This window comes from Sinocyclocheilus grahami, unplaced genomic scaffold (genome assembly GCF_001515645.1).
Source record: "Sinocyclocheilus grahami isolate Dianchi unplaced genomic scaffold, SAMN03320097.WGS_v1.1 scaffold47.1, whole genome shotgun sequence".
NCBI lineage: Eukaryota > Metazoa > Chordata > Actinopteri > Cypriniformes > Cyprinidae > Sinocyclocheilus > Sinocyclocheilus grahami.
The window spans coordinates 4,366,962-4,384,628 of record NW_015505226.1 but is presented as its reverse complement, the minus strand read 5'-3'; the positions used below and the strand labels follow the sequence as shown (position 1 = coordinate 4,384,628).

Sequence of the window (17,667 nt, the reverse complement as noted above, 5' to 3'; positions counted from 1 at the left end):
AATATTATGATTTTTTTTTTTTGCCTTACCGAATGTGGTATCATGTCAGCAATAACCTGTCCGTGGGCTTTTTTGATTGACCGTAAAAATAATAAAAAACACAACAAATGTATTTCAAATCTTTTGCAAATAAGATAAGATAAGATAAGATAAATATATCGCTAACCCTAAACTACAACTTAAAAACCACAACAAATGTAGTTCAAATCTTTTGCAAATAAGATAAGATAAGATAAATATATCGCTAACCCTAAACTACAACTTCCCACTTGTTAACTTTCTAAAGTGTCAAATAAAGTGGAAAAGACAAGACCAATGCTTATAATAGCTGAATCTGGCAACACGTAGGCATCCTCAATCACAATAGGGTATATGTCGAACATCACCTGACAAAACAGGGCTGCGTTCAGCCCCGACAAAAATGGTGCAAAACGTCTTTTAAACGGAAACGGTGGTGAGTTGAAGCATAGACATAATAAATACGTCTATGTGTTGAACACCCTGTTCTACACCCTACGCAAGAGTTGCAACTATGGCAGCTGAGAAGGCCATTCTTTGTGCTCTTTTTGAAGAATTTTCGGAGCCTGATGAAATCGGTATAAATACGTGTTTAATACTGCAAAATATGCTCGATGTTACAGTCACTGCCCTTGCCGTCCAGAATAAAAGAGAACATGAAAGTGTCACTTCACAATACAATAGCAAAATATATAAATATGTACTGTATAGTATTTTTATGTTACATTAATCAGTGTCTAGCACACCTTCCTAAGGAAAGGAAATGGACCAGAAGACACACCGCTTTGAGCTTGAACTTGCCCCTGGTTAAGAGAATATGGAAGTCTGTTGCGCATAACCCCTATTCTCTCAAGCCTCGTTCACTCCGCCACACCAGCGGAGACGCTAAACATCCTTGTAAACTGTCTTTCTAAACATGCAGACACTCATATGCGCACATTCGTCATTCAGAGAATACATTTGATTTATGAACATGAAAAATGTACCGAGCTCCGGACCTAAGGGTAAACAGGGGGGTGGAGGAGGGGCCTGGAATTAAAACAAACCAGGACAGGAAATCAGGACCGTCTTGGTTTATTAGAATGTGTCATACAATCTTTCTGATAAAGATTTAATAAACTTTATTGCCCATATTCATTTTCAGCTGTTTGATTTGGAATATCACAGCGGGAACACATGAATTTAGCAATGACCTTGTGGCTGGTGGACAGGTGACAGGTTCCAGGGAGAAAATGAAAGGACTTTGATTTTGCTTTGTTATACCTGTATTAAAAGAAATAACATAATAATGTATTCAGGTTTTATACATTTGTGTGTATGACAGAATATGTGTGCTATATAATTATAATAATAAATAGTAGTAGTAGTAGTAATGCTAACAGATTACCAACACAAGAGTCTTCTTGGTTTATTTAGTTAATACATTAAGTTATAAATTGCAATTCAAAAATGATACATGTACTTATATAATACTTTATTAATGTTTCTAACTGAAAAAAGTCATTTTGAAAACACTGAAAACAAGTGTTTTTAAGTTATGTTTTAATGCTATAAGTGAGCTTGAATTATACCAATAATTATAATAGTATTATAAAATAAATAATCTGTTTCTATTCAAATATAGCTGAAAAGAATAAGAGATTCAAAAGTAGCGCTTGCGTTTCCTCCGCCCTCCTGACACGCAGAGACCTTCCGTCTGCTCGCGCGACTCCTCCAAACGCGCCGCTGCCTTTTAAAGCGCGAGACGGCATGAGCGCTGTCACTCTGACACTGAGCGAGGCAAAGCTCGGGAGCTTCCGTCGTCTCGTTCATTTACCCCCCATTTCGTTTTCCTTTTCCACCTCGTCGATAAACCATCGCCCTTTCATTTCTTCTTTCTCCATTGTACCGTAACTTTCAAAGCCCCTTATCGCCATGTACCGGTATTTTGGGGAGTTGCTGACTCGCGGAGCGGGGAACGCTCTGGCCTCGGGATGCGTCGAGTCCGCTCTGCCGGCTTCCTCATCTCTGCTGAGGGTGCGTCACTACAGCGATGCCGCTGACAAGGAAGATGACCCGAACTTCTTCAGGATGGTGGAGGGCTTCTTCGATCGTGGCGCTGCTATTGTCGAAAACAAGCTGGTGGAGGACCTGAAGACCCGGGAAACGCCGGAGCAGAAGAGACACCGTGTGCGGGGGATCCTCAAGATCATCAAGCCCTGCAACCACGTCCTGAGCGTGTCCTTCCCCATCAAGAGAGACAATGGAGAATGGGAGGTTATCGAGGGTTACCGGGCACAACACAGTCAGCACAGAACTCCCTGCAAAGGAGGTAAGAGATATTATTGTTTTTATGTCGTGCAGTAATAAGGCACAACAGATCCGTTTACGTGTGTTTTGCTCAACAAGAGGCTTCACAGCAGTGCATTCATGCTGACAGTTGTTGACATAATGACTTGCAAACCTATATGCGTTGACTTTTATTCATTATTATTTATTTATTAATGTTTACGGCTTTAAATGTGGTATTTGGGTAGATTTGACAAGTCCTACCCTTCAATAATTAATAATTTTGACACACCTTGCACCTGCACAGGTGTATGTATTACCTGGGGAAAGAAGCCTGACACTTTTGCACTGAATCTTCTGCAGTTAAAACTTTAGTTTTTAACTTGGCTTTAGTCAGATGAAAATAACAATTAGTCTGCAATGTAAGTCAATTATTTTGTCAAATTAAGTGCTTCAATATATATAGAGCACAATCCAAAACAACAAAAAAAGCATAATTCGATTTTAAGATTTTTGCAGAAGACCTCTATAGCTGAATCACAGACTGATATTCAGGACAAGACCACTCTTGCTTGTGATTGTTTCTTAATAAACAAACAATATGTTATTATAATTACAAACACACCAAACGTTAACATTTTACTATACAATAATAATAGATTACTGTCTTGTCTTGTGCCTTGGTTTGTTACATTTGTTTTTGAATAAATCTGGTTTTTGACCTCAGAATATGCTTCCTGCTTGACATGTTTAGTCATTAATGTGAACATCCCAGTTTCAACTGTTTATACTAATTTGCAGCTGATTGTACCCTTATGCCAAATAAGGGGTTTATGCCATACCGAGGCACATCCTCTTGTTGTAAATCATGTGAGGCCCACAGAATCACATTAATTCTTCACAGCAGATGTTAAGAAGCAGTGGTCATCAAGAGATTGAGGCTGCAAAGAGTGGGAGGGGGATGTTATCATGGCACTGCATTGTGGGTGATTTGTGGGGTGACGTATTGTGAGAGAGAGTTGTAAGGGTGGATATGGGGGTGGGGCTCAGGCGCTCTGGTTCATCATCTGTGTGACAGGACCACTCTGCTCACATTTACACATAGCATTTGGAGACTCACCAGTGTGTATTTGTTCTTATGTCAATGCTCCACCTTAGATTATAAGTTAAAGGTATAGTCCATCCAAAAATGAAAATTCTGTCATTTACTCACCCTCGTGTAGTTAGTTAGTAAATGCATGTTTTTGATGTTATTGTAAACAATTCATGCTGGCACGTGTTTTACTTACCACCCCTCCAAGGTCATGATCATCTGCCTCCATATTTAAATCCAACGCCCGCATTTCAAAATCCTTGCATAAAATCCTTACCCTACATTTGATCTTTTTCAATAATACATTACACTCGAATATACGCCACAATATGGAAAATAACATATCTGTCGGTATTTCCGTTTCATCACAACTTTAATGAACACCATCAATGTGATTCTGATAAGACCAGTGCTAATAAGCATCTAATTTTAACAAATTATTTTCTCATCACAAACCAATGCTGGTTAGCAAATTTCTTAAATTGATGAAATTCCAAGTGTGCATACTTTTTAAATATCATGCACAAAAAAACCTCCTCAAATATTGCCTTTTGATGGGATGTGCTCAGGTTTTTAAGATTAGCAGACACAAAACAGACCACCTTGGGTAAATCACGATGAATCAGAAAACCAGCCAATCACATACACTCACTGCTCGTGAATCATTTTGCGTGTTTAGGTGGCATGTAGTTAAAATTGGTCAGAAGTTAGCAAAACTGCCAATATTAATCGCAGCCCCTTTAATCATTCATTCGACGCAGACACTTATTCTTCATGGCTCAAAGACTACCACTGACAAAAGTGCTGTGATCGACATTATCTATGTGTAATAGACAAGATTAGGTACACATTACAAAGTACAAGAGCAATTCAGTCATCACACACTGTCAGCTAATGGCTCAGTGCATTTCATCATCTGTTAGCCAAAGGCGTGCACGTGAATGTCTGAATCACTGGATCAGCAAAAATGTTTGGCTGCATATCCTTTATGTGCGAGACTAATGGAAAAAATTTGTGCAGGAAGTGCACATCCTGGTTATGATCAAGCACATTTGGCTCACTAGGGGGAGTTGAAGGAGATGCTGGAAAGGTTTCCTGTGTGTGTGTTTGTTTTTTTATTTATTTATTTTTTTCTTCATCCTTTGGATACAGTAGTGATCTATGCTGAGTCATTCCTCCGCTCAAGAGCCCCCACCATCTCTCTCGCATCGTTTTCCCCTCCTCTCTGTGTGTATAAATGAAGACCATTTCAGCTATAGTGGAAAAAGCACATCTGTTCAGCTGGTGAGCTTTTAAACACAGACAAAATGACGCCTAGAGGGACTGATTTTCTTGGTTTTTCAGCTATAAAAAGACACCATGTTCAGTGGTTTAGTTCCGTATTTGCCTGTATGTTGGCAGCTTTCTCACTTGTATTATGAATATTAAATATGATTAAACATTAGAGCACATAATTTCACTCATTTGGATTTGGACATTCTCATTTGCATTTACAGAAGCATTGTGAACTAATACAGTCATTAAATATCACAGATTATTCCCAGTCTAATTTTCTATTTTTTACTGCTTTTGCACTATTTATGTTTATTGTAAAAGGGATTGATGCGTCTGCCAGGCTGTGTGTGCAGTATGTGTCAGAGACAGACACACTCGTTCACACAGTCAGGCAAGATTGATGATGCAGCCAGGCAGAGGAGCGGAGTCATTGCAGCCTCTGGTCCAAACACACACACATACTTACAAATACACAGGACTCCCCCATTACCTTTCCCTCTTCTCTCTCAAGGTCAGACAGAACATTATGTACTTTCCATTTATTTTATTTTTTAAATTTATCTTGTGGAAATTTTGGCCATATCGTCCAGCCCTAGTGTAGCATACAGTATGCTTTATTAGAGACACAGTCTCTGTGCCCTTTGAGGTCACATCCATTCTGTGGCTTGCTTTAGGAAACCAACATTTGGCACCAGCTTCTCTAGAAGGGAGCACCTGTCCTAATGGAGCGTGACCAGAGCACACAAGTTGAGCTGCAATTTTAGCTGCATAGCTGGAAAAGGTGACCCGTGTCCTTTGAACATGAACTGGCACAAAAAAAAAAACTTAAGTCTCAAAGTGGTCTTGGTTTATTAATAAAGTGCAATGTTAGAACTTGATCTAGTCTTCAATTGTGCAGTGTAGTTTTCGTATTCTGTCCTGTTTATCCTCATTCAATTCAGCATGAAGACACGGCTAAAGAAAAAAAACTGGTCTGCATAGCTTCAGAAAGTCTGTTTGTTTAAGCCCATTGTGTGTGTTCTTGGTGTTTGCACAAAAAATTAAAATTAAAAGTCTCAAAGTGGTCTTGGTTTATTACTAAAGTGCAATGTTAGAACTTGATCTGGTCTTCAATTGTGCAGTGTAGTTTTCGTATTCTGTCCTGTTTATCCTCATTCAATTCATGTGAAGACCTAGCTAAAGAAAAAAAACTGGTAAAACACCAAGTTTTACAGAGTAATCCTTATTAGTGGGTAGAAAAAAGATCTGCTGAGGTTGATAAAAACCCCAGCATATGCTGGTTAGGTATGTTTTGAAGCACAGCAGCTGGTTTAAGCTGGTCCTAAGCAACTAGCTCCTGCTCAGGACCAGCTCATAACCTGCTTATTACCAGCTCAGGACCAGCTTAAACCAGCTCAAACCAGCTGCCATGCTTCAAAACGTTCCTAACCAGCATATGCTGTTTTTTTCAACAGGGTGGATGTCAGGAAGTCCTGAATAAAGAGTCCACAATATAAAGTTTCAATGTGTAGCAGTAGATCTTCCCTGTTGTTCTGTTTAATATTTGTAGGGTCTGTGGTCCTTTCTGATTTTTTTTATGGTTGTCATAAGTTATAATATAAACAAAAATATAATTTGAAAAAGAAATTTTTTATTTACTTTTTGATTTGATTTTTTTGTGCTGTTCAGGATAATGAATTGGAGAAAATCACAAGAAGATTCACCATTGAGCTGGCCAAAAAGGGATTCATTGGTGAGTTTATTGATTCATTTGTGCTTTTTGACTCCACTGTTTTGAATACCACACATGACCCCTACATTAAGGCATTCTGGAAAATATAAAACAATATATAGTTCAGTCCTAAAGTTTGGGTTAGTAAGATTTTTTTTTTCCCAGCAGGGACAAATTAATTTGATCAAAAGTGACAATTATGACATTTATATATTACATTACATATATTATATAAAAAATGTTTCAAATAAATGCTATTTTTTAAAACTTTATATTCATCAAAGAATCCTGATATCACTGTTTCCACAAAAATATTAAGGAGGACAACAGTTTTCAACATTGATAAAAAATAAATATGCACCAAATCAGCATATTACAATGATTTCACATGTGTTTCATGTATATCTACTGCATTTTTGATCAGATAAATGCAGCCTTGGTGAGCATAAGAGACTTCTTTTAAAAACAAGATACCTTTTGTAATATTACTGCATTGCAACAATTCTGGAGACATCAGGAAATCCTCAGGGAATTATAAACTTTGCCTCCTTGCCCTTTTAACCCGGAAGAGCTTCAGCACCTTGGTGCTGTAAAAAATAAGTCCCGCTGTGTGCTTCCCTGCCCCCTTTGGAGCTGTTTTTGGAAATGTATTCAGGGTGCAAGGCTGTCTGCATGGTTGTTTATCTGGATGCCTTCCTGTTTTCCTCGCCAAAGCAGCTGGTACTGGTATGGGGGGAAGGGCAGTGCACTCTCACAGCGTCAGAGTGGGCACTGAAACTCCAGCTCTCCATTAAAACAACACAAGCTGCCTACTCAGATAATTTGTTGCATTGCCTCTTAAAAGACTTTTCCCTGAGAAGTGCAATCAAGCATTCATAAGTACAATTAGCATAGTTCATAATAACTGATACGAAACCTGAGTGGTCCCTGTGCCTGGACACATGACCACCGTCTGCTTTCATGACACAATTAATGCTGACTAGTTGTAAAACTATCTTTCTTCTCTCCCTCCCTTGTTCTTTTGCATTCAGGACCTGGCATTGATGTACCCGCCCCTGATATGAGCACCGGTGAGAGGGAAATGTCCTGGATCGCTGACACCTATGCTAACACTATTGCCCACACCGTAAGCAACTGTCCATCTCTTATAACACTTAAATGATTAATTATTACATGCATAATTAAATTATTAACTATGCCAATAAAACTCCCATTGAGGTTTTTCCCTTTTATCACTTGTAGATTAATATGCCTAGCCTCTTAACCAAATTGAAAGGTTAAAAAGCATATACCATCAAGGATATCTGAGCAATTAATGTTACAAAAACAATAGTTCACAGCAATTAGTGTCTTCTGTAAGAAGTAACACTTTCATCATCATCTTTATCAGCAACCTCACACCCTTTGTTTGTCCATCTCTGATAGTGTTATGCTATCTATACAACAGACTGTGTAATGTTTACCTTTGTGGCCTAATAAATGGATAAGTCATAGCTTTATTTACACGGACAATAGCAACCAGTTTGCTTTCTTATTAAATATGTACATATTTTAGAGTGTTTTTCCTTTTTGTGATATGATTTTGGATGACAGCTTCAGCTAACACAGAGAGAGAACAAAGCTGGGTCATTGGAGTATGAAGATTCCTAAAGCCAAATCATACAGATTTTCTTTTAGTGTGTTTGCTGTGGTGCTTGTGGTCAGGGTTATTTCTACTAGAGGGCTCTTATCATAGTTAAATCATTTAATACAGTACTAGCACTATCACCATGGCAACAAAAGAATGGTCATGTTTAGTTCTTTTTTCTACTTTTATATGGGAGGGTAATAATGACTGTGCTAAACAATATCCAGCTTTACTAATTCTGAAAAGATCCTTTGGACAATAGAGTTTTGCAAAGTCAGAATGGGGAGAAAGCAAGAGTCCAGTCACATCCAAGCACACTGTCACCCTCGAAACAACTTGACCTCAGAATGCAACCTTTTATGTAACATTACCTTTTCTGTAGCCTTAAGAGATGTGCTACAAGCACAGACAAATATTTGAGACCCTTATAAAACTGACCTTAACTCTCATTTAGTTCTGGCATGTAAAATGTCCCATGCATATGTATTTTAAGCATATGTCCCATGCATATGTAGCTTAATAAAATCTGTTATTAAAATTATGATTAATAATTATTTCACAATATGGCTGTTAACAAGGAAGATGTTACATTTCTATAATACTTTGTCTGAATAAATGTAAAATAAAACACTAAAAACTATGTTTTCTTAATGCTACCAGTACAAATGAATTTAGTCATCAATGTACAGTATGAAAAATGCATATTCATTTTGAGATTTGCTGAAGATTACATTTAAAGTGTTAAGCATGTTTAAAGATGTACTTATCTAAAGGTATTTTTTACCATTAAAGTATTTATATTTTATAGTATTTTTTGTTTTCTCTTTAGCTTTAGATTTATATTTATTCCCTTTATAATTTTAGTAATTTTAATACTTTGAATAAAAATAGTTTTTCATCTTATATTTATATTTTATTTCATTTCCATTTTAACAAAAACAATTGTTAATCGTTTTAGTTTTAGTTAACTATATCAACATCGATCTAAATGTAAACATAGGGGAAATGAGCATGAAAAATGCAGTATCAACTGTCACTGACAAATTAAAAATGTTGCTTGTCCCAAAGCTGGTGTGTTTGAGACACAAGGGAAACTCTGTCACTGTTCTACAAGGGAACAGTAAATTATTGATGATATCAGTGGTTGAGTTTATAAAGGGCAATAATCACTCTTCACTAATACTGCAGTCTCAGCAGATTCGCATGTGCACAGCAGCAGTCGAGGGAAACGTTACATAAGCTTAGACTTATCAGACTTAAATGTCCAGCAGTAATGAGATACTTTGATTTCTCTTCTCAGCCCAGCAGATTATTATGTTGCATATGATGTGATTTGATGGCATACGTTTTTTTTAAATGACTGTATGCTTGTTCGGAGGTTAATTAGGCTGCTGTAATACATACAGTATGTTATTGAGATGGTGTCCATCCCCTGCAGTAACCTCTGCCCTGGCCACTGTTGTGCGTCATCTGTGAGGAGAGCACAGGTCTCCTGTCTCGATGCCGTTTCCTCATTCAGTGACATAAATAGGGCTACAGCAGCTGCCCTTGGGGAAGCTTGTAAGCTGCACTTAGAGAGTGACCCCTCTCACGTACCCTAACGACAGCACAAGACCCCTTCACACCAATCCAAGAGCTCTGGTTGTTAGTGTATCACATGTTGTCCTCTTCCTACCCTCTGAACAGCCCTGACTGGTGCTTGTGTTTTTGGATGATAAACAGACTACCAGTGTTGGCTGAAGTGTTGAGTTGAGAACCAAGCACTGGTTTTTATTCGGAACAGGTTTCATTAAAAAAAAAATACTGGAACTGAAAATTTTCCATGACATTCAGTTTCATTAATGGTTCCACATTAACGTGGACTTAAAGATACACATTCTTAACAGGTAATTACATTAAAAATTGTAATTAAATGTTACCGAAAAGTTAGTATTGTATAGTAAAATTAGAAACAGAATCAGTATAATATTGTTTATATTTGTTAAAATGTTCCAGTGTCATTTTAGTATCATATTATAGTTATGAATATTTTGATTTGTTAAAATGTTCATATATTCTGTTTTTATTTTCATTATAGTTGATATAGTAGTTTTAGTAATTTTGTTGTGTTTTTGTCATTTGACACGCCTATAGTTTTTTATTTCAGTTTTAGTACATCAAGTTAGCCTAAATGAAATGTTGCCATGGTGACTAACTGAAATAAGTTAAAAAAAATTTTTTTTTAAATTTAATGTCAAGTGACAAAAATATTTTTTTTTAGTTTTACAGTAGTTAACTATAATAACCCTGTTGTGTTTTTGAAATGTGTGCGTTACTGCGATAGAAAGTATAATACACTAATTGGCCCATTTTTTTCTTTTTTTTGTTTGTGTGTCTCTCTCTTTCTTTCTGTAGGATATCAATGCCCATGCCTGTGTGACAGGTAAACCCATTAGCCAGGGTGGTATCCATGGCAGAATCTCAGCCACTGGTCGTGGAGTCTTCCATGGCATTGAGAATTTCATCAATGAAGCCTCCTACATGAGCAAACTAGGCCTGACCCCTGGATTTGCTGACAAAACCTTTATTATTCAGGTATAAAAGACAATTTGAAGAGATTTTTAACTTCACTTTAACTAGTTTTCTTTACTATATTTGAATGATTGGTCCTTAGTTTTTCTATACAATAAAACTTCACTGGTAGAGTGAAGTAATGGCACTTTTCCACTGCATGGTACGGCACGGTACGGCTCGCTTTTGGTGGGTTTTTCATTACCATTTCAGCTGAGGTTCCAAGCGAGCCGTACTGTTACCAAAATGTGACGTGTAAACCCTGCTGATCACTGATTTGCCGGAGAGAAACTCCACTACCTGCGTCATTGAACTTGCGACACAAGACACTAGACCCGCTAGATTTAAATCAGCACAGCCAGCGAGGATCGAACGTAACTTTTTTTTGAACAAACGCAACCGATTCGAACGAGCGCACCTTTTTTTAAAGGGGTAGTTGACTGGGATTTCACTTTTTTAACATTAGTTAGTGTGTAATGTTGCTGTTTGAGCATAAACAATGTCTGCAAAGTTACGAAGCTGAAAGTTCAATGCAAACAGAGATATCGCCTTTTAAATTTCTGGCAGTTTAATGCCTACAAAAACGGCTGGTAGGGACTACAAAAAGTTACTTCCCGGGTTTGTAACAAACCCAGATAAACCCCGCCCTCAGGAAAAGGCAGCAAAGGGGGCGAGGCCATGCAGTGCTGCTTTAGAGAAGAGGAAGAGAAAACTAGACATGCACGTAAAAATCTATTCATATATGAATCGCGATTCTGTCTTCTAACGATTCTAATGGATTCACAAGTTTCACAATCAATGTTCTAAAGCAGCGGTTCTCAATACTGTTCCTCTCGTCCCCCTGCTCTACACACGCTCTGCATCTCTCTCTCTCTCTCTCTCTTATTCAGCTCGGCTCCAACAATGAACTGTTCAAAATTATACTCTTATTTTCACATAGCTATGAGAAGCATTAAACATGGACGCGCGTGCAGTTGCCGTACTGTATTAAAGCTTTAATCAGGATAAAACCGTATATTAAAAGCTAACATAAGCAGTAGCATTTATAAATAACAGCATATCTAAAAGTATGAGACAACAAAAAACATAGGCCTACCATTAAAAGCCGTGCTTGCACAGCTTCTGCATGATCCTCTTCAATCATATCCTCTGCTTCTCAATCGGGCTCAAACTGATAAGCGATATTAACGATGCCGTTGTTTACAATACAACTGGAGCACATGCCGCTGAGATGAGGGGCGGGATGTTTACACATGCACTAGAGGCGGTTTAGCCAATCACAACACATTTTGATTGTTTTCAATCAAAAACTGTTTCTATTTCTGAGGGCGGGGCTTCATAAAAGCAGGAAATGATCAGCGAGTTTCTCAGAGAAGGGACAGAGTGGTTTGGAATAAAGGTAAATTATGTGAAAAAATAATGTGTTTTTTTTTTAACAAAGCATTAACACATGTTAGACTGCACCCCATAAACACAATCAAGCCTAGAAAAAAAACTGTGAACCACCCCTTTAAACAACAAAATAATGGCTGTTTCGTGGTCTGTTGAGAAAGTACAGACATTCCTCTCGTTGATAGCCGAGGAGCGGATCCAGTGAGAGCTTGATGGGATGACGCAGAATGAAAAAGTTTTTCAGGAAGTCACGGCAATAGCGACATGTATATAATCCTGCCCACTCTAAAGCGGTACTAAACTGCAGTGGAAACGCAAACTGAGCCGAGCCGTGCCATGCAGTGGAAAAGCACCATAAGTCAAATAGAAATGTTTAGCAGAATGTTCATGCTGCTCTTTATCATACAGTGACCAGGAATTGTTGTGCTAAAAATGAAAGCAAAAGGCTATTGTATGACTTCAGAAGACTTTTTAAAGTCATATGGACTACTTTGTTGAAACATGTCTGCCACTGATCAGAATATGTTTTCATTTTATGAAAAGAAGCATCGTCAAAACGTTTGTTTGTAACTAAATGAGGGTGAGTAAATGATTACAGAATTTTCATTTTGGCCCGAAATAACCAAGTGACCGTATAATATGCTGACTAAATATTTTTTTGCTGACACAAAAAAAGGAAGAGTTAACCATATGTCAGCATCTAGTACATCTCAGTTCCTTGAAATCACATGCTGTAAGAATCCCACTGCAAATACCACAGACAACGGCTTTTCTTTACAGCTTTGAAATCAGTTGACTTTCCCATGAACTTGCAGGTTTATTCTCTAGGATTAAGATTTAGTTGTTTTGTCTTTGGGTTCAAATAATGAATTTCAGTCTTAATCACAGTGTGGTCGAAACTCAATTCAATCAGTGCAGCCCAGACTACAGAGGGAAGGGATTCTCATCGACTGTTGCTCTGGGATTACTGCCTCACCAATTACATTCTCTTTCTAAAGATTTAGTGCCATGTGTAGTGAAGAGACAAGAGAAGATGTTGTCATGTGTTATGGATTTAGAGCCGCCCAGAGAAGAGATAGCATAGTCATTAGTGTCAAACAAAGCCTCAGGAGAGGAGTGGTATGACTGCTTCCCGTTTGTCCTTTTGTGATATGAGCAGCCATATGCGTTTCCCCTTTTGACATGCACATGACATCTTCCCAGAAATACCTTTGATGAGGTGAATAGGCTTTCCAGTATAAGCTATTTCCAGTAATTTTCTTATAATTATGACAAAGCTGCTTGTTTTCAAACCACTTTTGTTAATAGAAACTAGGAGTATTGATATCAAATTACCATAGTTAATCATGATTCTTTTTGTGACTTATGACGCTTCAAGAACTGTATGTTCTTCAGCTAAAAGCAACAGTTATTTAAGAGGGGGAAATAAATATTTGTAATAATTTTTTTATTGTAATATATAAGAATTGCTTAGTTTACATAATAGTTTTGCATGTTTTTTAGCTTTTTGATTTGGATTAGAATTTGATTATTTTAACAAATTAATAATAATTTGTTAATTTTAATACTTTTTAGTCATCTTAAGGGCTCTTGGAAGTTTGAGGCCTGCTTGAGAACCGTTGATAGCTAGTCTATTCTGAATCAAAACCACACGGGGGCGCCATTTCCAAGAAAAACAGGATTATGTTTTCACCACAATTTATCCTAGTTTCCTATCCTGTCATGCAGGGTTTCGGTAATGTGGGTCTGCATTCCATGCGTTACCTCCACCGTTATGGTGCCAAGTGTGTGGGAATTGCTGAAATCGATGGAAGCATCTGGAACCCCAACGGCATGGACCCCAAAGAGCTGGAGGACTACAAATTGGTCAGTTAAGGGTCCATTTACAGTACAATTGCTTTTCTGAATCTCTGGTGAGAATTTGCCCCTTTTTCTGTACTTAAACTGTTTTTTGAATATGTTTCTGCTTTCTCTTTAGCAACATGGTACTATTGTGGGCTTCCCCAACTCTCAGCCATATGAGGGAAACATTCTGGAAGCTGAGTGTGATATCCTCATCCCTGCAGCTGGAGAGAAACAGCTGACCAGGAAGAACGCTCACAATATCAAAGCTAAGGTCTGACACCAACAGCATCAGCCAGATGTGGTTGCTATGCTTAAATATTCTTCACCAATGCTGAACGTATCTTTTTTTTATTGCTTCAGATTATTGCTGAAGGTGCTAATGGTCCCACTACACCAGATGCTGACAAGATCTTCATAGAGAGGAACATTATGGTCATTCCAGTAAGAGAACAACATTCTCTCAAACTCTGTCGTGCTTCAGGAAAATAGAAACAGGAATAATGATTTATATCTTTATGTGCAGGACATGTACCTGAACGCTGGAGGTGTCACAGTCTCCTACTTTGAGTGGCTGAAGAACCTAAACCACGTCAGCTACGGTCGTCTGACCTTCAAGTATGAGAGGGACTCCAACTACCACCTGCTGAGTATGTGTTTGTTGTTCTCTGTCACACGCTCCATGGTCTCTTTTTTCTTGATTCCATTTCCTTGCAACACTCCCTCCCTTTTGGCACTTATTCTTAACATGCAGGCAGGCCTAATGCAGAGCTGTGATCAGCAGGGTGTGGCAATGTTTCTTACAGGAGAGTTTGATCCACCCCTGCTATTGTGTGCTATATGTACTGGGTCACATGGCTTAGCTTCTCTTCGTCTCTCTCCTTGGTTATACCAATTTAATTGACATCCAGATGTCAAAGCCTGCTAGCCCTTCAAGAAATTATCCATTAATGTAAATTGCAGTAATTAAATGAGATGGAAGCCAGAGTATTGAAGAGATGTGTCAGTGTGACAGAAGTTGACTGCTAACAGTGGCTACATTTACATGCAACCAAATAATCTATTTGTAATCGGATTGACCGCTCAATCGGACTGAAAAGCCTTCATGTAAACACCTTAAGCGATCCGATTGAGCTCGATCGGAATGAAATTTGGATCGGATTGAAGGGGGTGGTTTATTCCTTTTCTAATACGATTGAGAGTGCAGGTAAACACTCGATCGGATTGAACCCCCGAAACTGAAAGGACTGCGCATGTGCAGTGACGCAGAAATAGCGAAATGAAGTATGACGCGCAGAACGAGCGGTTCTTCCTTTTGAATAAAGTGTTGTATAAATGCTTGTCCTGTCATTATAAAACTCTCCTTTCACTCAGCAACTGTGAAGTGGAGCAGGACAACCTCCCACCAATCCTTGTTTTGGATTCTCATCCACAGGCAACCCATTTGGGCGCGGGGAGGGGCATTTTTACTGTGTGATAATTAAATATGAGCAGCACGGCACAGCGGTTTATATGTATATTTATCCATAAATGGATAAATATTAATTCTGCTGTTAAAAACAAATAAGGAAACCGTGTAGGAGAGTGGTTATTATGTGCAAACAGTGAGAGACTCTATATTTGTGCAGTGTGTGCATGTAAAAAAAAAAAATCCCATTTGAAGCTTGTGACATAAACGCGCACATCAACCCGATCACTTTATTTAGCATTCATGTAAACACTACATTCAGATTCATCAATCGGAATGAATTCAGTCCGATTGAACCAAAAATTGTGCATGTAAACGTAGCCAGTGTGATTGTGTGGTGGTCCCTTTTAAGACAAATCAAAATTCCGCTTTAAGATAATTAACATCTAAAACATTTTTCAAAAGGGTGCTTTGTAAATAATGACAATTTGCACCCCTAAGTTGTGCTCAGAAACAGCATGTGCATTTGATCAAACATCACTCTTACAACCTTTGCTGAAACAGAGGGAATTTGAATAATGAATTTTTATCTTTTCTTTTGTCCAGTGTCTGTGCAAGAGAGTCTTGAAAGGAAGTTTGGAAAGCAGGGTGGCCCCATCCCCGTTGTCCCCACTGCTGACTTCCAGGCCCGTGTAGCTGTAAGTGTCCACAATGTTTTACCTTTTTTGGCTTGCGCACACACACACACACACACACACACACACACACACACATATACAGTATATATTCTTGAATTTTATTTATTCCTATATTCTATTAATGTTTTTTTTATTTATTTATTTATTTATTTATTTATTTTTTTAAACTAAATTTAGTGAATCATAGTCTGAGGAGCAAAACAATCTATAAATACATTTGGGTTTTCAGTCATCATACTGCATGCAAGTTTCAGTGTTAGCTAAAGTTGATATACCAGATGTTGACCACACTGATGAAATCGGATTTTTTTCAGACTCTTTTTTTTTTTTAAATATATGCATGTCTATTTATTTAATTTATTTTGTTTATTGTAATTTTTTGAGTGTACTTTTTATTTTTTTGGCATAACCATTTAGTGACTGTAGTCAGCAAAGCAAAAAAACAAAAAACAAACACATGTTGAGCTTAAGTTATCACTTTGGTAACTGATATTGATATACCAGATATTGACTGGATTTCATCGCTTACAGAATGACTGCAGTCAGTCTGTCCTAAAGATTGAATTTGAAAACAAATTGGATTTTTGTGCTCTGTGAACAAAGCTTTGGAGTTCTCTCCAAGATCAGCAGTTTGAACTCTCATGTGATGTTTGTGCATTGATGTGATGTGATGTGTTTGTCATACAGGGTGCCTCTGAGAAGGACATTGTGCACTCTGGTCTTGCCTACACCATGGAGAGGTCAGCCAGGGTAAGTTCTTTTATTGTCACTGAAAAGTTGTGCATATTGAAGCTGACACGCATAGAGCATTCAGTCATACTATCTGTAAAACAACACCAGGTAGAGCAGGAACCGCCCTTGACTCCACCTCAGCTGCTATATAACAGTGTTATATTTTCATAAAACAGTTGAAAGATAATTTTAACTCGTCCACAGCATTCAGCCCTCGCTTCAGGCAGATTTTAGTCTAGTGTGGTATGATTGTTGTGTAAAGAAAACCACCTCGCCCATTGCACAGATGTCGTTATTATTTATTGACGCTCTTTCTGTTTTTTCCTCCATGCTTTGTAAATGAGCTTCAATGTAGTCAAACCTGTATTCATGTAGTAATATTTTTTCTTTGCAGCAAATTATGCGCACGGCAAACAAGTACAACCTTGGCTTGGATTTGAGGACGGCAGCTTACGTCAACGCCATTGAGAAGGTCTTCAAGGTGTACAATGAGGCTGGCCTGACCTTTACATAAATGACCCAAAATTCCTTTTGCAAAAAGAAGACAAAACCGTCCATCAACCTCTCGATCCCTCTCTACAACCTTTTTAACATATCAGAGTTTACATCAGCCTAACCCCATTTCCTCTATTATATTACCCTCATGCTGTCATATCCCAGAAGCTCCGTCCTCATGAGTTTGAGAACTCTAAAGCAGTTTATTCGGTTCTGAGGCTGCTGTTTTCACTATATCACTCTATGTGATGTGGTCTCAAAACAAACTGGCACCAATAATCAGGTTTCTCAAGTGTGTTTAGTTGTAACTTGTTTATTTTGTCCCTGGTTTTTGTATTGATCTGTGGTAAACTAATGTGGTCCTCTTCAAATGCAACTGTAGCGCACTGTTTTAAATGTCCGTTAATTTGTCATGTTGGCCCTGTCTTCCTCTCGCCTCAAAATTTTACTTCAACTTGGTGCGTTTTTGTCCTGGTAGGTTTTATTTACTTTATTCTTATTGTTCGTTCTTGCAAACCATTTAAACATGGTTATTGCTACAGTAATGAAGAGCATTAA

At 38.0% G+C, this 17,667-nt stretch overlaps 1 protein-coding gene across 1 annotated transcript; it reads left to right on the top strand.

Annotated features, from left to right (window-relative positions):
• The first annotated feature begins 1,733 nt into the window (after window positions 1-1,733).
• Window positions 1,734-17,139, top strand: LOC107582816 (glutamate dehydrogenase, mitochondrial-like). Its single transcript, XM_016268836.1, has 11 exons — window positions 1,734-2,360; window positions 6,310-6,386; window positions 7,397-7,491; window positions 10,387-10,566; window positions 13,663-13,800; window positions 13,913-14,050; window positions 14,140-14,220; window positions 14,303-14,426; window positions 15,791-15,882; window positions 16,570-16,632; window positions 17,009-17,139. The coding sequence occupies exons 1-11, from the start codon at window positions 1,933-1,935 to the stop codon at window positions 17,126-17,128; spliced, it is 1,536 nt and encodes a 511-aa protein (XP_016124322.1). The 5' UTR covers window positions 1,734-1,932; the 3' UTR covers window positions 17,129-17,139.
• Window positions 17,140-17,667: the final 528 nt, after the last annotated feature.